The sequence below is a fragment of the Aspergillus nidulans genome, chromosome V, assembly GCF_000011425.1.
Source record: "Aspergillus nidulans FGSC A4 chromosome V".
NCBI classification, from domain to species: domain Eukaryota; kingdom Fungi; phylum Ascomycota; class Eurotiomycetes; order Eurotiales; family Aspergillaceae; genus Aspergillus; species Aspergillus nidulans.
Window position 1 is genome coordinate 407,240 of NC_066261.1, and position 26,976 is coordinate 434,215.

General features: G+C 50.8%; 12 protein-coding genes across 12 annotated transcripts, besides 1 other annotated feature; 7 read left to right on the plus strand and 5 right to left on the minus strand.

Moving 5' to 3' along the window:
- Window positions 1-26,976: part of a sequence feature (contig 1.153 11..403022(1)) that runs on past both edges of the window.
- Window positions 726-3,014, plus strand: ANIA_08414 (protein apdR; the record flags this gene model as incomplete). The annotated part of the gene is made up of 3 exons (XM_676591.1): window positions 726-1,441; window positions 1,508-1,721; window positions 1,752-3,014. The coding sequence occupies 3 exons, from the start codon at window positions 726-728 to the stop codon at window positions 3,012-3,014; spliced, it is 2,193 nt and encodes a 730-aa protein (XP_681683.1).
- On the minus strand, window positions 4,977-5,501 carry ANIA_11608 (uncharacterized protein). Its single transcript, XM_050612133.1, has one exon. The coding sequence runs from the start codon at window positions 5,310-5,312 to the stop codon at window positions 5,154-5,156; it is 159 nt and encodes a 52-aa protein (XP_050468085.1). The 5' UTR covers window positions 5,313-5,501; the 3' UTR covers window positions 4,977-5,153.
- ANIA_08415 (protein apdG) lies at window positions 8,687-10,080 on the plus strand (the record flags this gene model as incomplete). The annotated part of the gene is made up of 2 exons (XM_676592.1): window positions 8,687-9,264; window positions 9,342-10,080. 2 exons carry the CDS (start codon window positions 8,687-8,689, stop codon window positions 10,078-10,080), a joined length of 1,317 nt encoding a protein of 438 aa, XP_681684.1.
- ANIA_08416 (uracil-allantoin-uric acid/H+ furE) lies at window positions 10,479-12,275 on the plus strand (the record flags this gene model as incomplete). Its single annotated transcript, XM_676593.1, has 4 exons — window positions 10,479-10,656; window positions 10,719-10,818; window positions 10,905-10,990; window positions 11,056-12,275. The coding sequence occupies 4 exons, from the start codon at window positions 10,479-10,481 to the stop codon at window positions 12,273-12,275; spliced, it is 1,584 nt and encodes a 527-aa protein (XP_681685.1).
- On the minus strand, window positions 12,516-14,399 carry ANIA_08417 (uncharacterized protein; the record flags this gene model as incomplete). Its single annotated transcript, XM_676594.1, has 1 exon — window positions 12,516-14,399. The coding sequence occupies one exon, from the start codon at window positions 14,397-14,399 to the stop codon at window positions 12,516-12,518; it is 1,884 nt and encodes a 627-aa protein (XP_681686.1).
- ANIA_08418 (hydantoinase/dihydropyrimidinase family protein) lies at window positions 14,718-16,370 on the plus strand (the record flags this gene model as incomplete). The annotated part of the gene is made up of 3 exons (XM_676595.1): window positions 14,718-14,777; window positions 14,808-15,799; window positions 15,839-16,370. 3 exons carry the CDS (start codon window positions 14,718-14,720, stop codon window positions 16,368-16,370), a joined length of 1,584 nt encoding a protein of 527 aa, XP_681687.1.
- Window positions 16,438-16,951, minus strand: ANIA_11609 (uncharacterized protein). Its single transcript, XM_050612134.1, has 3 exons — window positions 16,863-16,951; window positions 16,675-16,797; window positions 16,438-16,590 (listed from the first exon to the last, which is right to left on the minus strand). The coding sequence occupies exons 1-3, from the start codon at window positions 16,895-16,897 to the stop codon at window positions 16,503-16,505; spliced, it is 246 nt and encodes an 81-aa protein (XP_050468086.1). The 5' UTR covers window positions 16,898-16,951; the 3' UTR covers window positions 16,438-16,502.
- Window positions 19,233-20,179, plus strand: ANIA_08419 (oxygenase MpaB family protein; the record flags this gene model as incomplete). The annotated part of the gene is made up of 2 exons (XM_676596.1): window positions 19,233-20,036; window positions 20,069-20,179. 2 exons carry the CDS (start codon window positions 19,233-19,235, stop codon window positions 20,177-20,179), a joined length of 915 nt encoding a protein of 304 aa, XP_681688.1.
- ANIA_08420 (cytochrome b5-like heme/steroid binding domain-containing protein) lies at window positions 21,489-21,953 on the minus strand (the record flags this gene model as incomplete). The annotated part of the gene is made up of 2 exons (XM_676597.1): window positions 21,489-21,652; window positions 21,710-21,953. The coding sequence occupies 2 exons, from the start codon at window positions 21,951-21,953 to the stop codon at window positions 21,489-21,491; spliced, it is 408 nt and encodes a 135-aa protein (XP_681689.1).
- ANIA_11610 (uncharacterized protein) lies at window positions 22,338-22,777 on the minus strand (the record flags this gene model as incomplete). Its single annotated transcript, XM_050612135.1, has 3 exons — window positions 22,338-22,520; window positions 22,588-22,612; window positions 22,770-22,777. 3 exons carry the CDS (start codon window positions 22,775-22,777, stop codon window positions 22,338-22,340), a joined length of 216 nt encoding a protein of 71 aa, XP_050468087.1.
- On the plus strand, window positions 23,280-23,754 carry ANIA_11611 (uncharacterized protein; the record flags this gene model as incomplete). Its single annotated transcript, XM_050612136.1, has 2 exons — window positions 23,280-23,471; window positions 23,695-23,754. The coding sequence occupies 2 exons, from the start codon at window positions 23,280-23,282 to the stop codon at window positions 23,752-23,754; spliced, it is 252 nt and encodes an 83-aa protein (XP_050468088.1).
- On the plus strand, window positions 25,272-26,964 carry ANIA_08421 (putative mannan endo-1,6-alpha-mannosidase dfgB; the record flags this gene model as incomplete). The annotated part of the gene is made up of 4 exons (XM_676598.2): window positions 25,272-25,350; window positions 25,410-25,654; window positions 25,716-26,165; window positions 26,212-26,964. 4 exons carry the CDS (start codon window positions 25,272-25,274, stop codon window positions 26,794-26,796), a joined length of 1,359 nt encoding a protein of 452 aa, XP_681690.1. The 3' UTR covers window positions 26,797-26,964.

Below are 26,976 nucleotides of genomic sequence, written 5' to 3' on the forward strand. Positions count from 1 at the left end.
CCCCTAGTTTGCGAGGCCGAGCCAAAGCCCGGCACCGACAACGGCCTGGAGGTCGGCCTCGGCCTCGGTGCCGAGGACCAGACCGAGATAGAGCTCGGGCTCGGTCAGCCGCAGAGCTGCGGCCGATGCCGGAAGCCGCACCCCTTAATATCCCGAAGCCCTCGATAGATGGGACTAGACGTTAAAATGGTTGGACCTCCCGCCTCCCGCCCCCAAGCTAAGACGGCAAAAGCTTTGCCAGCCAGTAGCAGACAGGCAGAAGGGGTTAGATCGATACGAAGCAATGAGGCTCGCTGCATTCATCATTGGGCCAACTGGACAAATGGCAATTGGTCCAAATAACAGCAATTGGTCCAAGCGTGCAGCTGGGACTGTTTTGTACGGGAAGGATCTCGCCGGGCCCTGTTAGTGCTTACTGGCGGCAGGTAGAGGGGGCGATGAAGAATCCTTCTGACACTGGAGATCCCAAGACGGGCGCCATAGAGGTTATTGCGCACTGTAGCCGAGGGCGATGGCAATAGATATGCTTCTCGAATGGCGCTATTTAACAAGCTATGGTCGCCCAGCCTTGGGTGGCTACTTGGCTTGCTACTTGGCTGGCTACTTGGCATCGTTCGAAGAGTCTTTCTCCGGCTTGTTATATCCAAACGTCGACTGTCAACGTTGCCTGTCTGCAGCCGCATTCTTAGCACGATTCTTTCGATCGCATTGGTCCCAATCTCGTCATGCACGTAGATAGCAGGGGGAACGCCCCGGTCAGACGCCGCAGACCAGCTGTGGCCTGCACCGAATGTCGACGGCGGAAGATCCGATGTGACCAGGCGACGCCTTGCCGCCACTGTGAGAAGGCGGCTCTGCGGTGTATTTATAACCATTTGCGTCCCAATACTAGCCAATCCAAGATCAGTCCACCTACATCAGCGTCGGGATTCATCTCAGGCTCGCAGCTCAGCGTGAATGATTCTCCGCAGTTGCCGCTGAGTAACGACACCAAGTTTCATGGATTCGGGAGTGGCTCCCTAAAGAGCGATCTCTCATTGGAATACGTGCCTTCAGCACTGCCGACAAGCTCGTCTATCTTCGTCGAGCCCAATTCGCTCTCGTCCTTGTCGGAGCCTCTAGCCTGGGAAATCGCGCCTCCGGAGACCGGGGTTGGAATACTGGCCGAGTCCGACTCTCCTCTTAACATGCAGGGCCAGACGGGGGAGTTGCGGGACCAACATACCGCGCCATGGATGGAAATACTCCACTGTGACCCTGACGAGTTCTGGTTCGATTCTGAAGAGCTACGACGGATGTGGAGGAAGACCCGCGATCTCGAGCTCTTGCTAGCCACGTCAAAGATGCCTTCGGAATGGCTTTATTGGTCTCCAGGCCCTACAGCACCTGAAGCGTCAAGCCTAATCCCCCCACGAGCCACTTGCGATGTGCTGCTGGAGCTGTATGTCAATACTTTCGAGTCGGCCATTCGCATACTGCACATCCCCTCATTCTATCAAGAGTATAGACAGTATTGGAGCAGCCCGGACAGCATGAGCGATGTCTTTCTGTGCAAGTTGCTGCTGGCCATGGCAATCGGAACGTTGTTCGCCCCCGCCTCGCCATCCGCAGGCCAGTTGACAGACATGCGGCCTCGGGCACTGGCGTGGATGCACTACGGACAGCAATGGCTTTTTCGCAAGATCGTCCTTGACGCCCAGCTCAACCTCGATATCTTGCAGGTCGGTTGCCTCCTGCTTTTATGTCGACAGACCAGTCCTACTTCCATCGGTGATCGGCATTTCTGGCTATCGGAGGACTGTTTAGTGCGGATGGCCATGAAACTCGGCCTTCATCGTGACCCCCACATCCATAACCCTGCAATGCTCGGTACCGAGGTTGAAGTCCGAAGACGGCTCTGGGTGACCCTGCTCGAGCTTTCGCTCCAGGCTAGTCTAGATGCCAAACTTCCTGTCCCACTGCCCAGCGATGGTGGTTTCGACACCGAACTTCCCTCGAATTTGTCCGATACCGACCTAGGTTCGATAGCCACGCTGTGCAACCCTAATCCCCGTACCTTCTTTACACATTCCACCATGCAGATTCTCCTAGCCGAGACACAGAGGATTCGGATTCGTATCCTGAATCTGTTGTACTCCCCTGCCACAAGTATACCGTATCAGGAGGCGCTGAAGCTGGCATCCGAGCTTAGGCGAGCCTGCAATACCAACCTAAGATTGCTGCAATCTTTTACTCCTCAAACACCGGGTGCAATGATGCCCACCGAGTTCCAGACCAAGATTCTCGACCTCTGGACCCGGAGATTTCTCCTCGCCCTCCTTACTCCGTATGCCGATGAAGCGCGCTCGGACTATTCCTTATACTACACTCGCAAGGCCCGCATCGATGCATCCTCACTTTTGCTGTCGTATCCTCTGTCTCACAGCACTGCCACTGGCCCTTCTCCCATCGGCAGTTACTACCTTCAGTTGCAGATCTCCGGCCAAGGCATTTTCAGAAACGTTCTGAAACAGGCCACTGCAGCAATTTGCCAGGATCTTATCCAGGAGCTGGTCGAGGATGCGTTCCCAGTCACAGATCGAGAGCCCCACGCCAAGCTCTGCCAAATTATAAGAGACTCGATCAGCATTTACCGGACACGTATGGAGCTGAGCCAACCTTGTATGCAAGAGTATGTGGCATTTGTCTGCGCATCTGCTCAGATTGGAGCATTACGCTCCAGGTGTGATAACAAACATGATTTTTTCCCGACGGCCAAAAAGGCCCTGGGGCAATGCCACCATATTCTTGAGTCAAACCATCGGTCCAATAGCCCAGAGAAGTATCGCGCGGAAACAATGCATGTGTTGGATATTGATCAAGGTATGAATTTCTGGAGCGACCTACTGTCAACCGCGGGCGCTTCGCCTCTCTCACCTCCCTCGTCTTCTTCCTTTTTTTTGGAGCATGGACTCAGCCACACAGTCCCCTGGGAAGCTCCTCACAGTAGAGAAGTCGTAGATAATGAAAGATAGAATGGAAAAATAAATAAATAAAAAATGGAATTCAATCCACCGCAGCATGAATCCAGGCTTTAGGCACTGTATCATTACACGAGTAAGAATCGCAGGGATCACTAATACCCTCAAAACGCAAAAGACTGGCGAGATCGAGATCAAAGGATCCTATATGAAAACTTAGAAATAATTGTTTTTTTCAGGAACTTTATTATCTCCAAGAGCGGAAAGCTTACCGCTGGCTGTAAGGCAAACTGAGTGAAAGTCAGATCAGGCAAACCCCGAGTGGTTTCAACAACTGTGCCAGCTGAAACTCCTGCTATTATACACTCAAAAAATTTGAACAATGGGAAGATAAGTAGTCTTGACAACCTCAGAGCCAAGGACCAAGATAACGTCCAGCCCTAGGGAACCCTTGAAGCTGCCGGTACCAGAAAAACTAAATTTTGAAAAAATCATCTGCTAGACTTGCCAGTAAATCCAAGCTATTAACAAATAATACAATGACCATTGCAGACTCAATAGATGCTTTAAGAGAATAATAGAAGCAGGGGCTTTTCCAAGCTTGTAACATAAATGGCGCATGGAAAATCAGGATGTATCTGCGGAACTCTATATCAAAGAAGTGTTTGTGAAACCTGGTTGGCTGTAAACCATGACCCTGATAGTGATGTTGTACAAGACTGGCTAAAATTGGATAATTTGTGACAAGCTTGTCTCATATCTGTGGTGAGCTGCAAAGCCTGTTGATAGGACTTCTCCCCAGGACTCGCCACAAACTGAACAACCTCTATGTGAAGTTTGAATGAGTTTGAAGCAATGATAGAATTGATGCGTCTGTCTACTGGGCTGTCGAAGGACTAGTCTGGGGGGACCTGTATGATTTATTAACCGCGTCAGATGTATGTTAATTTGCAACGCCGAGATCTTTCGGATTTTCGAGCATCAAACTTAGGGAATCAACGTCTTCCCCTCCAATAATCTGACTCCGCCAACATGAAGTGCCATGCATTCCTTGACCAAATTAAAAAGATCTGCTTTAGCTCTCTGAAAGAAGCTTCAGCTTCTTTAGTACTAAAACACTTGGCAAATTGAGGCTCGGCGGCCATGGCAAATCGTTGCGTTGAAGCGTTCTTGGTGCAGGAGAGGAACAACAGCCGAGAGGGATGCTGTTGACTTTCAATGTCAGAGATTATTACCGAGCTTGGATCGGTGATCTGCGGAAGATTTCGGTCTTCGGCTTGACTTGGTGGAGAAATCGGTCTTCGACCTGGCGTCCGGAATATCTTTATCCGACGTCAGACTCGGACTAGGGGTTTGCTTGTACGGAGTACAAATGTGTCGACTAGAAAAATACGACTGTCTAATGATACGAATATATTGTGGAAGCATGAAGGAGTCTAGTATTCAGGGGTGCGGATGCACAAGGAAGCTAGGCTAAATACTAATGAGATGCTGACTAAGACTGTGCAGACCGGGCACCCCAAGGACAGGGGAGGAACCCATGCTCCGACACCCCCCCTCGGGCTGCGCAGGCGCAAGGAAGCATCAAAAGGAAAGCTAGGTACATGCTGAATATCCCATATAGTTTGTAAAGGCCTTAATATAGTCTCAAAGGATCTATATCCCTTTTCCCATGTCCAATGTAATATAATATCCCTTGTGTCCTTCCTACAGGTATCTCGGTCGAAAGGTAGGGGTCTTGCAATATAGAACTGGCTGGCTTGTGATGATATCATGGTTTGTTGGCTGCATTGATTCAGGCTCGTACGGCACGGCAATACTGGCTTGTAGGCTCGGTCGATTCTGGCTCGTTGGCTGGTTGAATTTGGAGGCTCGAACAATGGTAGTTGATAGACAAGACCAGTGAATGTCATGTTAAAATCTCCCCTTTGGTAATAGCAGGGGCTTGTCAGGTTATCCCATGGGTATCGGAAGTTATTCTGTATAGCAATCATAACAAGAAAGGACTTCCTTAGCATGAGTTTGATCAGGATAGGCCTCAGCCCAGAGCCTGGGAAAACACACTATCTCTAGGTAAGAAGGTGTAAATTGCAGCAACATGGCTGCTAGAAGAGTGGCTTAGAGCCAATATATAAGCCTCTATAGTAGAAAGCTCTTAATCTTCCCATAGGAAGTAAAAGTCTAGAGCAACCATCAGGAATTACAGCTCTGTAGACTATATACACCTTTATACTTACTGTGATGGTGTATTTCAACAGTAAGGAGACATCCTTGCCTAGTACATACTATATAATAAGCAGTACTGGCCTTCCAAGGTTGTTTTTGATGCCTTGTGAGGCTCTTAATCGGCATATTAAAATGCCTACGTGGTCCCAATCCAGGGGTTAAAGCCACGTTGAAGGATGCTACCCCCCCTTGGACAGGGAGGGGGTAAGGAAACTGATAGCATGTTGCTCAGAGCTTTGAGAATCAATTCTGCATATTTATATCCAGCGAGAAACTGAATTCTCTCAGCAGAAAGGGCTCATAACCTGTGGAAGCATGAAGGAGTCTAGTATTCAGGGGTGCGGATGCACAAGGAAGCTAGGCTAAATACTAATGAGATGCTGACTAAGACTGTGCAGACCGGGCACCCCAAGGACAGGGGAGGAACCCATGCTCCGACATATATCATGTTGAGCCTCATGTCACGTGCCACGTGATCTGTGTGGAAACCAAGATGCTTATCCATTCGTAGATGCCCGAAGGCTCAGCTAAAAGGGATATAATGACTAAGCGAGGTCGACCCCTAGGGCAGGCGGTACCAGAAGGCAGTATGCTCCGACAATCTGTATGGCATGATCTCTGGCCCCTGGCCTGATCCCTCGAGGAGTTGAACATTGAAGAAGAAGGGACAACTATCGTCATCAAGATAGAGAATCAATCGTCATATGTCATCCGATCCTTAGTAGGTTACGTTCGTGTAGTTGATACAGCTTCCTTCTGCCCTCTCCCGTGTGAGTATCCACAACAGGAGCAGGAGCCATCATTCCTTCATGTATATCGCTGACGTAAGCCTCTGTTCGCCCTGGAATGCGCTGGACAGACAGAATCACAGGGTTATGGGTCCTGCCCAAGCTTCTCATGCCCGCGCTGCGAGTTCTTCCTCAATATCCACCGCGTCGTGGCGAACAAGAGCACAACAAGGTTGACAAGATGCTGGAGGTAGCTGATGTACTTGGCGTAGTCCGGTGCATCATACCTCTTACACAGGTTCTCCGCGAAGGATGCGCCTTGGTTTAAAAGCGCCACGCTAGCGTAACGAATCAGCCAAGTACAATAATTTTCCAGGCGGTCTAAAACAGAGGAAACGGTCTAGAACGCTAGACTGGATAGCTTACAGCATAGAGCCTGCCCCGATAGTACGGAGGTATCTTATAGCCTTTCCGCTCGCTGTAGGGCTTGTACGTGGTGCTACTGGGTAGTTTGTAGCGTCCGTATGCGCATCCAGCGAGGATTTCGCCATTTTGATGTCCGTAGTGTCTTTGGCTGCAAACGTCCTTATGTTGGATTTCCAAGGGAATCACAATCTCTGAGAAGAAGATGATGTGAACTCCTAAAGTTCCCGCCCTTGTTCATGTACTGTGTGATGACTAACTTCTAGCGGGTTCTCTAGCGAAGAGGCTGAGCCCCAGATCCTGGATCTACTAGAAAGAATCCAACGGGCTGTCCCCACTTAGAAAGTGGACAAACCAAAGGATTGATTAGGGATCAGGCAATAGTGCGACATCTGCTACTCTACTGCTGCCTAGTAAGGCCATTGATATAGTTTCTTGGTGCTCTTACGACAGTTGTGCGTAAAAGTTTTAATCTTGGTGGGTTGCTCGAAGTGAAACTAGCCTGGACAGTGTCTTAGGAGCCTGTCAATGGCCCGTTCAGCCCTATAGAGCCAAGATCGTGCCGTCGGTCTAATGATTCCGGCCGTGGACAGCCATGCTTAGCCTTCATTAGGGTTTGGTGGCGACGTGTAGCAGAGACCATTCTCAGCCACAACAGCCACGTATGTTGTGGGCCCATTATTGGATGATAAGGCCACAGAGCCTTGATTACATTGCCGGAGCCCAGTAAGCCACGCGATATACAGTAACAACACTCAGTCTCAACGGAGAACTTGATCTCTGCCCATCATCCGCCTCCGTGCATTGCTCATTTAATACTTCATTTAGTATAATCACACCCACCCTCACTCAGTCATCTCCTAAACTGTCTTTGTTTCTGCATATTCATTCTTCAAACACATCTCGCTGCTGTCACCATGGCGAAACACCACCAACCGCAACACTCCTCTCAGCACAGTGAGAAAATACAACACGAAGTCAAATCCTTGACTTCCACAAAATAACCTTGTCAAAGAGTCTACGTGCCAATATACCGAAATCTCTGGCAGTGCGCGCTCACTATACACCTTACTGAGTCAGCTACTGACGGTACAAAAGATTCATAGTCAACATTCCGCCTCCTGAATCCTTCACCATCAGACCTGCATGAACTGCTTTAGGCCTCAAAGACCAATGGCCTGCAGGTCCACATTTGCTGTTTGGTAAACATATAACCAAGTTGTTGCTTCGGTGCCGCTATGTAGTTAATCAGAAATGGGATCCCGTCTCGGTCGGCAAGCACTGGGCCTCGCCTGCCTAGCCGTCGATGCTCGTGATTGCATTCGGGTATCTCGGCCTGGGCCTCGCAAAGGCGTGCCGTTCAGGCACCTGCCAACATACCATGGCATAGCAACGCATGCGAATATAAGCCGCAACCTACCTAGACGGTCCGGACAAAGTCTTGGAGCTGGACGCCTGAGTCGTAAGAAAGTGAACATGGCACTGATAGCTTCTAGCTCAGATAAACGGTGATTCAAGTCGAGCAACTCTAAATGATGGGTCATCCTCATTCCAGCGATATCGGTCTCGTCCACCTACGTAATTAGCTCTAAACTTGCACGTATAAACTTGAATGTATAAACCTAAATATATAATTACCGAAACAGTCAGATCAGTAGAAAAATACTCGATTACATCTCGTGTCCAACTTTTATTTCCGATGTATTACAGAAAACCGTCTGTTCACGCAAACTTTACAAAAGAAGAACATAATTACTCAAAGGCATGCCATGCATTACCCGTCATAAAGTAATATCTGACGGCAGCGAGCCCTACCCAGACCGAAAGAATGATAGTCGCCGAAGCCGAAACTCCGAGGGACGGCCCGGCTGCAGGTGCTCTATAGTCCCATGTGTTAAACCGGGTTTGGATGTGACATTAATCAGTTGATATCGACTTCTGCAGGTATACAAGATATACGAGGTAAAGTCATTTGATGTTCATTACAGTTACCAAAAACCTGTGACGGCATACCACAAAATCTAGTATACAGGACGATATGCGCATGTCGCACAGCTTACCTACTCAGTTAGGTAAAGCTTTGTAATTTGCATACTGAATGGGCCATCATCGAACAATAATTAGTCATCCCGCATCCCTTCGTCTCAGTAATAACAGCGGAGTAATGTACTGTTATCCTCCACTCCCTAGCCTCGGACCGCATGCCTCGGCTGAACCGAAATGCGGGGATCGCCAGTCCAGAGCTGCTTCACCTCTACTGCATTCATGAACCCAGCCATATAACTGTTCCCACCCCGTACCTGCGCCAAATTCAATCTTCACTAAGACAAAGAGCAGCGGCAAAGCACCATGGCCGAGATTTCCAGCGTTCCTTTCGCTGAACCCCCCTACCTCAGGGGCCTCCCCTCCCCCTACTACAATGAGTCTCACCGGCGCTTCCAGAAAGCCTGCCGGGCATTTTTGTACGAGAACCTGCTCAAGCACGCAATGGAGTGGGAAAAAGCTGGTACAGTGCCCGAGCATGTTTTCTCGGACTTTTGCAAGGCAAACATGCTCCTGCCTAACCTCCCCGCCCCCTTACCAGTCGCCTGGCTGAAGCGCCTGGGCATCCACGACATTCTCGGCGTCAAGGTTGAGGAATGGGACTACCTGCACACGGGAATATACAGTGATGAGATGGCGCGCTCAGGACTCAGCGGGCCGAGCGGCTCGTTAACGGCCGGATTCGCGTTCGGCACACCCCCAATCATCAAGTACGGGAGCAAGGAGTTGCAGGAAAAGTTCCTGCCAGATTTGCTTACAGGAAAGAAGAGGAACTGCATCGCTATCACGGAGCCGGATGCGGGCAGTGATGTTGCAGGGATTACGACGACGGCGACGAAGAGTGCAGATGGAAAGTACTATATTGTGAACGGCAACAAGAAGTGGTACGCCTGTTCTCTCATCCCCTTTCCTTTCACGTTTCTTTCGCGTGATGCGGTAAGGTGTCATACTAAGTTTGCAGGATTACAAACGGCATCTGGTCTGATTACAGCACCATGGCCGTGCGCACCGGTGGACCAGGCGCAGGCGGTCTCTCCTTGCTCGTCGTTCCACTGAAAAACTACCCCGGCGTGACGATGCAGCGCCTGAAAGTCTCTGGACAGATTACCGGTGGCACCACCTATATCGAGCTCGACGAGGTCAAGGTCCCTGTGGAGAACCTGATCGGCCTTGAAGGCGACGGCATGAAGATGATCATGAACAACTTCAACCACGAGCGGCTCACCATCGCCGTTGGGGTCACACGGCAAGCACGTGTTGCGCTCTCGACTGCATTTTCTTACTGCCTCAAGCGCGAGGCGTTTGGGAAGACGCTCATGGACCAGCCTGTGGTGCGACACCGGCTGGCAAAAGCAGGCGCGGAGCTTGAGACGATGTGGGCGTTTGTCGAGCAGCTACTCTACCAACTGACGAACCTGCCCAAGGAAGAGGCGGACCGTCAGCTTGGTGGGATCACGGCAATGGCCAAGGCAAAGGGGGCAATGGTGTTGAACGAGTGTGCGCAGACGGCAGTCCTGCTCTTCGGCGGTGCCGGCTTTACCAAACAAGGACAGGGAGAGCTGGCCGAGGCCATCCTGAGGGATGTCCCTGGAGCGCGTATTCCGGGAGGGTCGGAGGATGTCTTGCTGGATTTGTCGATCCGACAGCTGGTCAAATTGTTCAAAGCCGAGGAGAAGAAGCTGGGGAAGGCGAGAATCTAGTTCTGGCTCTCCGTTTCATGTCATATTTTTGGTTTATTCAATTAGATCTCCCTCCAGTTCCACCTACAGCTTTTCCGTGTCTCCGGAAACCTGGACCTGGTCTTGATGGCCACGTTATAGCGAGTCTATCTTATCGGCTGGGCCAGGCCCATGCAATCAGCTTGATTTACTGCTTCCAGTCAAAGCGTTCAGGTTATCAGCCAATCGTTTTGCTGCTATCTTGCCGTCACTAGTGCGGATAATGCATATCAGTCCTTCTTCAGATAAACCCATAGATAACGGTCGGCCGCTTTATCAGTTACAAATGATGATAACACTCCGGTTGTACTTACTCGGGTTCTCATCCATGATGTCGATCCAATTTGCACTGAGATTTGCAGTCCAAATTCGCAGGCACCATGGGACTACGAGAAAGACTCCAAGTAAAACAAGGCGACGCCAGCCTGGCCACCGAAGCCGTTGCCTCCAACAAAGACCTCGACCCGATCCCGCTCGACTCGCCCAAACGCACGTGGAGATGGCCGTCACTACTGGGGTTCTGGGTCGCCGAGGCGTTTAGTATTAGCATGTATCAAGGTACTGTCCGCTCCCGGTGGAGGACTGTTTTAGGGCTCGATTAGGCTGACTCGCGATGCTAGTGACCTCGACTTCGGTCAGTAAGGGCCTAAGTGCTCCAATGGCCATTGCGGCTGTGGTGGTCGGACATATTCTCGTTTGTATTCCGGCTATGCTTGATGGGTATGTATTGCCCGTTCCCCTTCTTTGCATTAAATGATGCGTGGAGAATGGGTACAGGTTGGATAGCGGTTAACGTTGGATAATAGCTACGTGGGTGCCATCTTTGGCATCAACTTCCCCGTCTACACTCGAGCCAGCTTCGGTATGAAGGGGAGCTACTTCGCCGTCTTCGGTATGCTTCCTCCAGACTCTCCTCTTACACCCACACAGCCACCGCCTCTAACAAAGGGCATGCAGTTAGAGGGATTGTCGCTATTATCTGGTTTGGCACGCAGACGTACCAGGCCGGCCAATGCGTGTCTACCATGCTAAGCGCCATCTGGCCGTCCTTCAACCACTTCCCTAACCACCTCCCATCCTCCGGCCCAATCACCTCCGCCGAACTCCTCTGCTTCTTCCTCGCCATCATCCTGCAAGCGCCACTGCTATGGCTCAAAGTGTCCAAGCTACGATACCTCTTTATCGTGAAAACGTGCATCATGCCGATCTTCGGAATAGTCCTGTTCGCGTGGGCCGTAAAGGCAGCAAACGGCTTCGGGCCGGTCTTTTCCAAACCGTCGAAGATAACCGACGGCACCCCGGTGGCCGTCGTTTTCCTGCAGTGCGTTACCTCGGCCATCGGGCCGAAGGCGACGCTGGCCCTGAACATGCCGGATTTCACGCGGTACGCCAAAACTCCCAGGGAGGTGTTCTGGACGCAGGCCGTGGGACTGGTGGTTCTCGTCTCGCTGTGCGGTGTGCTCGGCGCCACAGTCTCCAGCGCGAGCGAGGTGATCTACGGCGTCCAGACATGGAACCCGCTCGAAGTCGCTGTGCTGTGGAACAACCGTGCAGCACAGTTCTTCGCGGCATTCTGCTGGTGTCTGGCGGCGATCGGCACGAACATCAGCGCGAATAGCGTCTCCTTCTCGAACGACCTGGCCCTCTGGTTTCCCAAGTACGTCGATACCCGTCGCGGGGCGTATATCTGCGCGCTGCTGAGTATCCTCAGTATGCCGTGGTACATTCAAAACAGCGCGGCGAGCTTTTCATCTTTTCTAGGTGGGTACAGCCTGTTTCTTGGTGCTATTGCTGGGGTGATTGTGGTTGATTATTGGGTTTGTCGGGGGCGGAGACTTCGATTGCGCTCACTGTACGAAGCTCATGGTACGCACTACTTCACCAAAGGTGTGAATATACGCGCCATGATCTCGTTTGTCTGCGGCATCGCGCCGAATCTGCCTGGTTTGGCTGCGGTGACAGGGCAAGACGGCGTGCCGAAGGGAGCGAATTACTTGTACAGCTGCAGTTGGTTGGTGAGCATTGTTGTTTCTGGGATGGTCTATTACTTGCTGTTTTTTGTCTGGCCGTTTGATGTTGAAGAGAAAGTCATTGTGCTTGAGGGAATGGAGGAGGGAGATAGGGTTGTTAGGGTTGAGGAGGCGGTGGTGCAGAAGAAGGAGGCTGTCTCTGCATAGCTTTTGTTCCAAATGTGCAATAGTTGTTCATCAGAGCATTAATTCAGGCTAATATTTTATATTTACCCACAAAGTTCCTGTTTAGTCCACTAAAGCGGCCCCCCTAGCCCATCAACACCGTATCCAACGTCCGCTCGCGGCCTCTAGTAGAGGGAATCATAACAGAAGTAAGGGCTTTTGGCACGTCTCTGCAAGTAATGGTATTTCTTATAGTAAAAATCATATTTTGATGCACTAGGGCTACAGATAGTCCTGCCCTCTCATCTCCCTTGTCAGCCTTGAACTAGCATAAACCCCCCTCTTCGCCGTCCTTCCCCCCATCCTCAATAACCCAATAAGATGATGAACTCCAGCAACAACGCCATCAACAACTTGTATTTCTGGTCCAACCGCCTCCTCAACAGCCTCCTTCAGCTTCGTCATTCCCGCACAGCCGAGCGTGATCACATCCGCCCCGCGTTCGACGAGTTTTCGCGCAGCACCACACATCGCATCAAGCACCTCCTGCTCTCCCTTCCTCTCAAGACCAAGGACACCAAGCCCACAGCTCTCCACGCCAATGCTGAATCCTTCATACCCATAGCGTCTAATCGAGTCGGTGTGGAGAACTCCAGACCTTGATGAGGTAACAACAATGCCAAACCGGCCTCCTAGTGTCCTCGCAGCGAAAAGAGATGCCTCCATAATACCCACCACAGGAGTAGTGAGTTCTTCTCTCAACGCCTTGATAAGCGGGTGCTCGCTGTAGCAGGCGACGAGGAAGGCATCGTACTGCCTTGCAATTGGGATAATGGCGCGAACGGCGGCGGCCGTGGAGAGCACTGCGTCCAGCGAACCCTCGATCGCAGTGGGCGCAGGCTGCGGCGATGTGAAGCCGTCAACTTGGATATCGGAGGGTAATGTTGGCGCAACCATCTCAAGACAATTAAACGTCATGGACCACGTGGCGTTGGGGTTTACCAATAGGATGCGGTATTTCTTGTCTGGTCCAGTATCTCCCCTGATGATATCGGGTGATATCGTCGAGTTCGTCTCAACAGGAGGGGCACGAGCCTCTTCCTCGATGCCACCAACCGCAGACGTATCGGCAAGCAGAGGCGGTTCAACTACCCCCGTCTGCTCCACCAGGATCTTATAATGTTCCACGCGTCTATGCCTTGCAAAATCGAACGTCCGCTTCTTGCCAGCGTTACAAAGCTCTAAATCACAATCTGCAACAATCACCTCATCCTCAACCGTCTTCGTCTCTGCAATGGCCCGCCCCTCTGGGTCTACAATCATGCTGCCTCCGATGAGGGGGTACTTCCCGTCGTCGTTGCCACAGCGTGCCGAACTGACAGAGAAGGTGGCATTCGTGTAGCTATGTGCCTGCATAACGAGTTTGTGGTGAAAGAGTGAGAGCGCTTCCGCCTCTTCTCGGGACATATCTCCGCTCTGTCCCCAGAATTGCGGCGCAAAGCCGTTAGTATTATATCCACACAGCACGATCTCAACGCCTTGCAGTCCGTACGCACGCCAGGACTCGGCCCAGCGGCGATCATTGCAAATCATGAGCCCCAAGATTGGGTCTCCTTTCGCCGTTCCTTCTGTGCCAGCGCTAGAATCAGACTTGAGGACTTGTTCGACAAGCCCCGGCACCCGAAACGCCTTGAACCCCAGATTCCCAGGAAGAAAGTACCTCTTCTCTAGCTGGTTCACGGCTGTCGGATCAGGAAGCGGTTCGAAGTCCCCAGGCAGATGGATTTTGCGGTACCGCGATAAGATGTCGCCGGTGGCAGCATGATAGTACACGCAGCTGTTATAGTGCTCGCCTGATTCAGTCGCTTCTGCGAAGCCGACGCAGATATCGACGCCTAATTCATGCGCAGCATCAAAGAGGGCTTTTGTGTTGGGTGCTGTGCGGATGTCGCCGTGCTCGAACCAGCTCTCCAACTCGGTTTCGTCGGTGATCAGGTACCGCGGGAAGAACGTGGTGAAAGCAATCTCAGGGAAGAGGACGACCTGCGCGCCTTGCGATGCGGCTTCTCTGAGCAGTGCGATCATTCGAGCCAATGTATCGGTTCGGTCGTCCCATTTGTTGGTTGTGCCCATTTGGGCTGCGGCGAGGCGGACCGTTCGGGTCATCTTGACGTCTGATCGAATCTGAAGTGTGCAGAGAATGCAATATTGCCGTTGTTATTACTGTCGATAAGTTTTAATACGTCTTAAATGTAAGAACCGGAAAAAAACCCGGCTATCGGCCAGATAGGCCACAAAAGCTACCTTATCACCGGCCGTTGGAGTAGAATAACCCCGTGGAGATGAAACGGAGACATGGCTTGGAGAAAGAGATAGGCATGCGAGACAACCTCCAATCACCCTGAGTATTTAGATAACATTATAGGCTCGGACTCATGTCAGCCGTTCAGCAAATCTAACTTGAAGGCTCAACTCGCTCCCAAAATGGCTGATATCGAGCTCATCATCACAAACGCTACCATAGTACAACCCCTCTCCCTGCCGGTACATTCCAACTTCTAAAAACCACCTCAGGCAACAGCTTCAGACATCCTCCCAAATACAGATATTGCCATATCAGGGGGGAAAATCTACCTCCTCGGACAAAACCTCTCATCCCTCTTTCCTACCGCACCAACCCTCTCCGCAGACGGTGCCTATGTCCTCCCCGGCGGCGTCGACAGCCACGTTCACCTGCAGCAAGACAACAGTCCGACGGGGGATACTTGGGAGACGGGCACCCGATCTGCAATTGCAGGAGGCACAACCACAGTCCTCGCATTCGCGTCTCAAAAACGCACTGATGGGTCTCTCTTCCCTGTAGTGGAAGAGTACCACCGCCGAGCAAGTGGCAATGCCTTTTGCGACTACGGGTTTCATCTTATCCTGAGCAATCCGACAGAGAAGATCCTGGCTGAGGAACTCCCAGTCTTGGTCAAGGAAGAGGGGATCAGTAGTGTCAAGCTGTACATGACCTACCAACCCATGCGTCTGCGGGACTCTGAGTTACTAGATGTCATGGGCACAACCCGCTCTCTCGGCATGACGACGATGATCCACGCCGAAAATGCTGACATGATCGACTGGATGACAAAACGACTCGAAAGCCAGGGTCGAACTGAACCGTACGCACACGCATTGGCCCGTCCAAATATCGCCGAAGATGAAGCGACATACCGCGCCCTTTCACTTGCTGAACTCGCCGACGTGCCGATTCTCATCGTCCACATGAGCTCATCCGTAGCGGCGAAACATGTCCGGCGCGCGCAGACAAAGCTTCTCCCCGTTCATGCAGAGACGTGTCCGCACTACTTATTCTTCACAAGCGAGAAGCTAAAGGGGGAGGACTTCCGTGGGGCGATGTGTGTCTGTTCGCCAGCGTTACGTGAGAGTCCGATGGATCTCAAGGCGATGTGGGATGGGCTGGTGAATGGCACGTTTACGACATTCTCGAGCGATCATGCGCCGTCAAAGTATATCTTCCTACCTAGCCTTCTACATCAACTGCCTACAGTAGCACCGACAAGGTAGAGTATGCGATAGGCTAACCTTGACTAATCGAGCAGATTCGACCACCAGCTCGGCAAGAAGAAGGGCACAAGCTCTTTCACGCAGATCCCCAACGGTCTCCCCGGGCTGGAGACGCGCATGCCCTCGCTATTCTGCGCGGGCGTTCTAACGGGCCGTCTGTCCGTTCAAAAGTTCGTCGAATTGACGGCTTCGAATCCGGCAAAGCTGTACGGACTGTCAGATCGCAAGGGAACCATCGCACCGGGCTACGATGCTGACCTGGTGATTTGGTATCCGACAGCCGAGCAGGCGGAAGCAATGCAAGCGGGCTCTAGTTCTAGAGTGACGATGAAATCATTCCAGCTGAAGAACGAAATGCTCCATCACGATATCGACTACACGCCCTTTGAGGGAATGGAGTTCACCAATTGGCCACGGTACACGATTCTCCGGGGGAAGCTTGTCTGGGATCGAGATGGAGGTGGTGTTATTGGCGGCAAAGGGGACGGAGGGTACTTGAAGCGCGGTATGAGCACGCTGAGCAGGCCGAGGGGGGTCTTTGTCAATGATTTTGATCCGTATCAATAGTCCTATAGTATCAATATTGCCCTAGGCTGAGGCTGAAGTTGAAACTGAAGCTGAAACTGAAGCTGAATCTGATCTGAATGGGGATGATGCATTGAATAGAGTAGATGGTATATGGTATGGTATAAAAATCGATCAACACCCGCAACAAAGACATTCGGCACACTCGATACAGCATTCGCAGGCCTCTTCGCAGAGGAAACAGCAGCAGAGAGTCATCAAACTAATCGGCCGCCTCAATCAGTACACATTTTTCCATAACCTCCATGCGCCCATCTGATGAAAACGGGCACGGGTATGGACCTACCAAGCAGTCAAGCACCCGCGGTCCTTCTTTTCTTCAGGTGGCGGCGCCTGCTGGTATTGCATCTGGGGAGGAGGATACGCTTGCGGTGGAGGAGGGCCATAACCAGGCTGTTGGGGAGGGTAGCTGTACAGTAACCGGTCAGTTCATTCCACATTAATCCTCTCGCCATTGGCAGTGTGGAGACATACTAAGCCCCGGGGGGAGGTTGTTGCGGGTATGACATTGTGAGTATGTTGTGATGGGAAAAGTCTGGGGAAGAGAGAAGTCCAGGAGAGCAAGACAGGCAAGGGAGGTCCGATGTTTTATTTGAAGGTGCCAGGCAGAAGGATAATGAAAATCCTCAGCCCTGCGAATCCATTATCCGATGAATGCGCGAGCGATCCACCTGCTCTGTCCCACTCTGGATTCGATAGTTTGTAATGGGGCATGTTTTTTTTCTTCAATTCTTTCTGCAGCATTGTCTAAAAAGTACCTAAGCTATGAAGATTACTGAATACGTTGCCAGCACTATCCGTCCTTCTTCGTTGTACTCTAAAAAACGAACCTGATATCAAGAAGAGGCTTGCCCTAGCTCTTCTTGACCGATATCTGCGGAGTATAAAAAACTACAGTGAAGGGTGAAGGCCAAGAGATAGTCAGCCCCTTAAGGCAAGCTCCACCCTAGCGTTTTGAACAACATTACTGGCTGAGAATGGTGCTGCCTAGCCGCGGCACAAAGTCAGGAGAACTGGCCCCACAATGTCCACGCCGACATTCTTGATTGGGCGCCTGGCTGAATCCAAGACCTTCTTAATGACCGCCTTTCTCTGAATGTCGAGTTGTGCATGGTTATGCCCGCGGTCGATGTCCGCGACTGTGGATACCCGTTAGGTATGGAGTAGGCATAGTATGAACTGACTGACTTCATCAGATAGACATACCAAATAGATGCTCCTGAAGGTCTCCTCTAGACAGCCAGGCTTCGGTCAAGAATGTGGATCTGAATCTTTGTAAATCGAGTGTTGTTTTCTGCTTTATGATCCACATTTACAAGATCACTACCTCTATCCCCCGTTTGTTACTCTTTCTGGAGTCTTCCAGATCCTTATAGACCATAGCCGATCAATAGCCTTGAGGTCTTCGCAAATACCCATTCGATTTGCACATATTTGAGTCAATGGCTTCTGTTGGGCAACCCTACCCAAGATATATATGCTGGTCAACCTAAGTCGCAACCTGTTTAGTTTGCCTATTCACTTGCCAAAAATGTCCAGTTTACGAAACTTAACATTGCTGTCTAGATCACAGGATCAATCATGACGATAAGCTATTTACATGTCTACCTAGTGTCGAATTGAATGTACTGAAACTGAAGTACTTCAGGGTCCAACCCCGCAGCGGACAGAAAGCTTGGCTTCCTCGGCTGGGCCTGTCAGCAACCCTACCTATACCTAGCCTGGACGTCGATCACTGAGAGTGGCTGTACTGTGGAAACCGTCCTCAACTTGAGGTACCAGAGCTGAAATGGGCAGCTGGAACGGGCAAGTTCAAGGTGACAGGTCTGGAGAGAACCAGTAAGCGTTCTTGCCGTACCGAGCTGGGGCCGCGGGCCCAGCTCTTGTTATGGGCTTCACATGAGAGTAGCATTAACACATCGCTGGATTACTATCTAACCTGGGTGTATGTCAGAGTCTCTGACTCAGGTTAAGAGTTCTCTCGTGTTACATCAATTGCAGATGTTGTACTTCACATAAGGATGCATAGCTATTGCATAAGTAAAGTAGGAGATTCCTCAGCCAGTGGAACATCGTCTGAATAGGAAAGGTGGACTACTGAATACAGAGGCTGTTCATATTCCAGGATTTCTTGAGATTTATTGTAGACTGCGCAGGCGTCAACAAGCTCACCTTGAAACCATGATTTCAGACACCGATCCATTGCAGTATGAAAGCTATGTTCCACGCACAACTACCACTGACGCGATGGTCATTTCGTAATACCTAATCGTGAGCCCAGGCTTGCGTACTGAAGATTTCGACCCATCGACGGGAATCGCAAATCCCGGACTGCACATCCAAGGTCATTATGGGGCGAAGATGCATCGCATAACGCCTCAACACAATATCGGATGCAAAATAGCCCGGCATTTGTATCAGTCCCGCAAGAACAATCAAGCCGCAATGACCAGTTAGGTCTATGGACCCAGCTTTCAAGCAGTTGCGTAAGCGCGGGGAACCCTCTTAACACCACTCTCTTATTACCGTTTCCCATGACTCCCTGAAGATCTACAAGTCCCGTCAGGGCAATCAGCACAACTTCATATGACTCCTAGACTGACACCACCCCACCGGCTCGCGGCCCGACGGTAACCTTGTCAAGATGGAGGGACAATATCTGGGGCTGATATACGGGGTAAATATAGAACCGATAAAGACCCGTGTCCATGTCCACCCCAGTCTGATACCAGTCAAGCATCCCGAATCTATTTCCAAATATCTCATGATCAGATACTCCAATATTTCAAGAGACCAAAGCAAGCGAGCAGCACTCCCACTCCACCGTCAACGGTCATATCCACGATGGCATCCATCTCCCCCAAAGAAGCCCGTTCAGTGGTGATAACCATCGACGACGATGCCACCCCACTCGGCGAAACGGACCTCGCAATCCGCGAGCTCCAGGCCGTGGCAAAAGAAGGCGTCGCCCTCGGCGCCGGCCTCGCCGCAATCCTGCTCCAGATTGCCCACCCCCTGGTCGGCCAAGGCGTGGCGGACCACAGCACCTTCGCCTCCCGCACAATCAGCCGGACGCAATATACGCAGATGTACATCTTCACGATGATATTTGGGAGCGACGAAGAGAAAGCCGCGATGAAGAAGTGGGTCGATGAGGCGCATTCTCGCGTTAAGGGAGAAGTTGCGAGTGGACAACGAAAGAGTGAGGCGTACGATGCGATGAATCCCGAGTTACAGTTGTGGGTTGCAGCGACGATCTACGCGAGTATGGTGGGGATGTACGAGAAGGTCTATGGAGAGCTGCCGCCGCTGAAGGCGGAGCTTGTGTATCAAGCATTTGCATGCATGGGGACCTCACTGCAGGTTCCAAGGGAGATGTGGCCGGCTGACCGAAGGGCGTTCAAGACCTACTGGGAGGATGTTGTGACCAACCAGTTGGAGGTCACGGCGGATGCGCGCGGCGTACTGAATGAGCTCTTCCATCCAAAGGGACTGCCGCTGTGGGCGAAGCCATTTGCTTGGATGCTGCTGCCAATTGTCCGGCCGGTGACGATTGAGCAGTTGCCGCCGAATGTGCGCGAGGGGTTCGGGCTCAAGTCTACAAGGAGGACGAGGGCGGTTACGGCGCTTTTTATGAGTACAGTTGCAGTAACCTATCCGCTGACGCCCAGTTTTATCAGGCACTGGCAGAAGAGTTATTCCTTAAGGTTGCTGAAGAAGAGAATGAGGAAGCGGGGAGGGAAGCTGGTAAAGTTGTAGCATCGTCTCGTGGATATACTAGGGCTTACTAGGGTTTCCTGTTTAGTTTGTATCTGTTTCACTGATAATGCAGCAATGTTGACATTTTGCTCAATCCGGGTCGATAGCTCAGTTTGGTAGAGCAAGCGGCTGCAGTTTCATGTTTCCGCTAGGTCCTGCGTTCGAGTCGCGGTCGGCCCTAACTTTTTTTTGCCTTTCAAGGGGGCCCAATAACCACTAAACTGTGAAAAATATCATCGTGTTGTGGCAGGTTGGTTGTCACAGTTTAAGAGTTGAATCCTGTGTAGATCCTTCTTATTCAAGCTATTTGGCATAGGAGGCATCTCAGTTCTGTTGGGGTGGTCGGGGCAGCGAGCAAGAACGGACAGACACCCCGTGAGCCGAGGAGAGCCGATCCTAGCAATACTCATTCATCTTATCAGATAATTTTGATATGAATAGAGCTCCTTCAGAAGTCCCGGAGTCGTTAGCAAGCAACCAAACTGACTCTCAGACCTTTGCAGAACTCGGCCGCCATAGAGCCCTAACCTCTTCATCCTCAACCTAGGGCTGAACACACACTTCCTCGCGGAGACTTCATGCCTGGAGGATTCCTAACTATATCGAACTCGTCATTGTCACGACGTGGCCGCTGCTCTGATCCTCCCCGTATTTGAATTCTTCTACAAGACAGCTTCTATTCTGCGGCGTGGATTGTGGCGGCTAAGTCTGCTTCGCCGTGTAGGTACCGCTATTACTACGCTGCCATTTAACAGAAAATTGCAACGGCTAGACTATAACTGGAAATCCTGCGAGTCAAAATGTTACTATGCATAACTAGAGAACACGATTAGCTGCGCTGCCTACGAAGCAGTATCCTCATTCCGCGCCATCTCTCGCTATAATGATAGGCAATATACCCACTCCTTCAAGAAATTGGAAAGAGCTCAAATCCTCGAATGACAGTATAATAACATTTTTGGCCTTGAATTCTTGGCGCCAGCGACATTATCTCTCTGATTAACGTGTCATTCTTGGACAAATTCAGCAGGCTGAGTCGATATACTAATAGCATAAGCTTCCAAAATTGAAGGACGAATTTGAAGAATATTTAGAGTTTCTGAGCAAAACTAAAGTCAGAAAACCGTTGACGCATTTGCGAATTATCAAGGCCGTTGCCTTCAACCCGTTCTGGTGCACTGCCACGCTTGTGAAGACAATGCCAAATGGTGGGTTTCTGTGTGTGGACGATTGCTTGTCCAGGATGTTCTTGAAGCAATACTGGAAGCGCTGGGGTCTCTTAAGAATCTTGGAACTTTATAGCTTCGAATAGTGATTGGATATACAGATCGAGGTGATAACTCATTTCCTCCGCTTAAATATCGAAAATAATCTGCCCGGCTCCTTCTTCGCTTCAACTCTCAACGTCCCGATCTTATACTCCAGCGCATACCTCTGCAGAATATTATCACCGTGATACTTGCGGTACTTCTTGCTTGCATCTGCGCCGGCCACTCCGAGTAGAACTATACGTTCATCAGTTTCTTCCCTTATAAAGAACCATAATAACAGGGTAGGCGTACTCTTCTTTCCACCCGGATGCTCTTCAGAGAATTTCGTCAGGTCGTAGACCGTCCCGTCAATAGCGAGCCACAGATCGCCGTCTTTGTTGTGGATGAGGAGATCGTCTTCAGTGTAGATTTTGTCGGTTGTTATGGGGATCGCGTCCGACTTAGATTCGGCCCTGCTGGGAGGCGAGGCTGCGTCGACTATCGCTGCCGCTGTCTCAGTGGATGGTTGCGCTTCTGTTCCTGGTTCGTTTGACATGTTGGGCCAGGCAGCTTATGAAAGAAGTCTGATCTGCTTAGAGTATAATGCTAGAGTGGTATTATACTTGGTCATGGGGACTGTCTTCATGTGCTAATCCTGGTCCTCTCGGTATTGCTGAAGCCGAGGCGGGGAGCCGAGATGCCGCTCGATAGCGTCTTGGAACAGGGAGCAAGCACGAGTCAAACGGACCCTGTCAACCAATACATGGAGAGGGAATAAAATATCACTAGCCAGATTATAATCGTTTGACGCAGTGGTCAGCCGGTATTTGAGGGGGATGAGTCATGTACTTCGAAGTGGGCGTAGACTTCCCTCGTATGCGGCGAGGACTAGCACGAACGCGATGGGATGTCGCTGGAGATAAATAATGCAAAAGGGACTTCAGGGTAAGTCATCGGGCCATATCAACTGCGGTGCCTGTTTTTCTTCTGCGTCGGCTGCTTTTGACTCGGCGTTAGCGTCGTCGCTGGTGAGCGTCGCCCATCCCAGTTCCTGAAGATTTGCATACTCCATGGCACCGCTTATGGCTGAAGAAAATATGGGTGGAAAAGGCGGCTTCCATAACTGTGGAGGGGAGTTAAGCCTCCGAACGTCTTAAGGAGTGATGCTTGTTCGTAACAGAGCCACTTACAAGTTTGTTGCCGCCGGCGGTAACCCTAGCTTATAAAACCATGTTATTGCGAGAAACAGAGAAAAGGGGGAAGAATAATAAAAGCTCTGTTAGCCGACCAGCCTAGTCGTATAATATCTTCAGACTTCTGTTTGAAGATTCAATTTTTAATGAATAGATATGGGTTTCCTGCTCTGTCGTACCTCAACATGTTGCTGTGCTATACTGTAGCAGACTTCAAGGTCAAAATTGCCTATATTCCCTTGAAAGGCGGCTTTGAAATGAGCTGAACAGAGTCAAAACAAATAAGCGCTTGTCATATCATAAACCACGAAAGTTGACGGTGATGCAATTCCTAATACACTAGAGCAACAAGCCCATCACTCTCTGGCGCCGCTTCTGCCGCAAGATTACGAAGCGCAGGCTGTAAAGCGACTATCTTCCTGTCGATTCGGACTCACTGACACTTGTACCGGATATGGTGGCCGTACTCCATACCTACCGCACAGTGCAAAATCCTAAATAGGTTCGGCTTCGGCTGAAGCTATCTTAGGGTCAATCATCAAAGAAGAGTACGAAAGTTCAGTCTGGTATTTCGAAAAGACACTGCAGGATTTGCAGACCATGAAGACGACTTTCCCTGGCAGAGTTTTGAGAGTCCTGTCAGTACTATTTGAACCAGATGAGATAACTCTCCTAGAGACCCGACAGACATGATCATCAGTCTCAGGGGCAATATGCAGATACGACGATACATCAATCCGTACACTTCACGAGCCAACAATGGCTGTGTCTCAGTATGCTCGCTGAGTATTCAAACAATCAATTCATTCAAGCCCCCACAATGGCCGCGTGCATTAGAGGGTTTGATGCAGATGACGCGGCTCAACTCTTGGACGGCTCCAGTAAGAATACGCCTAGCACCACGCACCAGTTCTTGACGATTTAGTTACCCTTAATGGTATGATAAACCCGATCCCAAGTCACAGGAAGCGCTGAATCGCAATTACTTTTGTCTTACTACTCTACGAACATGAAGAGGATTCGTGGCCTACAACCCGACAGACGAATAACCAGAAACTACCTGAAGCTCAAGGAAAATAAAGCCAAGAAGCCTGTGAGTAACAGCTCTGGATATTCTTGGTCAACCACTACAACAGAAGTCCGTCCTCCCCAGAGCGATACTAAGAGGCCGCATGAACGCTCAACCTCTCCATCGGTCCGGGGTTTGCAAAACAAGAAAAAAAATGATTGTGCTTGGCGTGCCGTAGAAGCAGCATAATCTTGAAGAGTTCAAGTACTGTAAGGGTAATTGATGTGACTCATTGAAGGTCTGTATAGGCCAGCAAGAAACTTGCTTGATAATGCGAGACACACGGACCATGGCCCAATAGATCGCCATATGACTTGCCCCTTCTGACATCTTCGTCCTCGCCTTAATATCTGCCATCTTGACGGCCGTGCACTCTACACTTCATTACCGCATGACTGTGAGATCCTAAGAGTTGTCGCTTTCCGCGGCCTGCTAGCAGAGAAAAGGGCCAGCCAGGATTCGATGTCTAGTAGTGGCAGTGGCCATTCCCCAGCCACAAGCCGTAATATTATCCGGCAAAGCTCGCGGTGCCCCGGAATGCCCAGGCTCCATGACCCAAACAAGCTGGAGTAACATAAGCCAGGGAGCTAAACCTGTCCCCGGGTAAGAGTTCGATATTTTATTACTATTTTGTGTTTGCGTATCTTCACTCCTCATCTCAAACATATACTCAGCATTCTGGAGCTCCAAGTGCGGTGGATGCATTCAATCAAGCTGTAACCGTGTTTCTGATTGTCAGGGCCGGATGGGCCATACAAGCGACGACGAACGCTCAGTGGAGAGAGCGTAGACAAGCCTAAAAATGCCTACTGCAACCCTCCTCCTGCTTCCGTCGTCGTAGGACCCTGTACCTAAGCGTTCGACCACGGCAACCAGGCGTATCCCGAGACGGAACGAAGATCCTGATGTCATGGTGCCGATGCCCACATTCCTGGAACTACCAAGGAATGTCACGGTGCCGATCTGCGATCCACCTTATCGACTCTGTCGCTTGATCGTCGTGAGCCTTGTGTCTAGTCCAGCAGATATCGGTCTCGTGCTTTGGACCGCTTTTGACCGCAATACAACGCGCAGAGGTACCGCCAGTGCTGACCCGCAGGCTGGAACAGTTAAAACAGCTGGAACAGCTAATTCCGCGCTTAGCCTCGTTCCTCCACTGTAATCCAGGCACGTTTTATCGAGACTCCACCGATCGATCAGGAGCCGGAGAGCGCAGCCTGGCCAGTTGCGGATGGCCATATGGACAGAGAAACTGATGGCCAAAAGACTCGGAGCGGGTAATATGTATTTGTTCCGTCTTTTTGGGACTCTGAATGAGACATCCAGGTAACCGAGTTTTGTGTCTGAGCATTGTGCAGTTATTGAGCACACCATCATCGGGCCAGGGGAAAAAGGGGAAAGTCGCCAAGGGGACACGCGGAGGTGACGTAAGGCTTAAGTGGGCACAGAAAAGCTTCTCCCTCAGTATTTCGATCACTTACGAATCCGCTAAGAATAACGACCACTCAGAGGCCGCATCCGGCGCTGACTCAGCTAGCTAAGAGATGAGCATCCCTTGGCACTGCCGCTCTTTCTTACATGCTCTTCCCACTCTCTTCTGGCATCAACAACCATGCGTCTAGCTATCCTGGGGGCCCTGCTGGCCTCGCTCGGTCGCATTTCTGCCCTCGAAATCCAGCTCAATGATCCTCGTGTGTTTTTCTAGCTGAAACCCCCGCCGGCGCCTCATTCTAACCCACATTCCTCGCAGAATCCATCAAAGACGCCGCTTCGAAAACCGCCTATGGATCGCTGTTATGGTATTCAGGGAACGAGACCGGTGGGAATCCCGGTGCATTCCCGGAGAAATGGTGGGAAGGCAGTGCTTTGTTTATGAGTTTGATGCTCTATTGGTACTACACGGGCGACTCGCAGTACAATAGCCTGATCACTCAGGGGATGCAACACCAGGCGGGGAACGGCGACTATCTACCATCCAACTACAGCAGTTACTTAGTTCGTCTCCTCCTTTGGTTCGAATTGCCATACCTCAGCGCGATCATACTGACCATGTCAGGGTTACGATGATCAGTTCTTCTGGGGCGCCACCGCCATGCTCGCCGCCGAAATCGGGTTTCCCGAAGACGATGTGGAATACTCGTGGTTATCGCTTGCGCAGGGTGTGTACAATACACAGATTAGAGCTTGGGACACGTCAAATTGCGGTGGTGGTCTGCGATGGCAGATGTTTCCCTACCAGGCTGGTTATGCCATGAAGAACTCCATTTCCAATGCCGGTCTCTTCCAGCTCGCTGCGCGTCTTGCCCGGTATACAAACAACGACACATACGCGGAAAAAGCTCAGATGGTCTGGGACTGGGTTGTTTCCTCGCCGTTAGTGAACAACAAGACGTGGAACGTGGCCGATTCGACCGATATCAACGACGGCTGTACTTCGCAGGGAAATAACCAGTGGTCCTACAATTATGGCGCATTCCTCATGGGCGCCGCCTACATGTATAACTATGTTCGTCTTCTTCCCTTCGGTTTTGATCTAGCACTAACCGCACCAGACTGAGAAAGCTGAATGGAAAACAGTTGTCGACGGTCTACTTGGCAAACTCCTGGACGAATTCTTTCCTGAACAGTACGGCGGCGGTAAAATCTTCTCTGAATATCTATGCGAACCCAAAGCGCTCTGCAATTACAACGAAATTCTTTTCAAAGGCATAGTCTCGACATGGATCACATTCGTTGGCTTGATTGTCCCGGAAACTTACGATCGTATTTTCGCCAAACTCCAAACGTCCGCTCAAGCGGCGGCCCTCTCCTGCAGCGGAGCTGGCAACAACACGTGTGGCATCAAATGGTACAAGTCAAGCTGGGACGGTTCAATCGGTATGGAGCAACAGATTATTGCGACTGATGTCCTCTCGTCTGTCCTTGTTTCGGAAAAGTCAAACCCTCCTCTCACCACCAAGACCGGTGGAAACAGTACAAGCGACCCAAATGCCGGTACAAGTGATAGCAAGCATAATACAGGCGAGGCGAAACCTATTACCACTGGTGATCGCGCGGGCGCTGGCATTCTGACGGTGGTTTTTGTTGGGCTCTGGGGTGCTATGATTGCGTGGATGGTCCTGGGCGAGGGACTGTAGCGGTCTTTTGCCTTTCTTGTTTGTTTCAGCCTGCCTGCACGGCTTTCTTGTATATTCAGTAATCATTCGGAAGGAGTATTATGGATCTGTGAATACGTATTTGTCTGGAGAATTGATATAGGGTTAGCTACTGCAAATTACTTTTTTCGGCATTATATGCCCTGGCGTCAAATATTAATG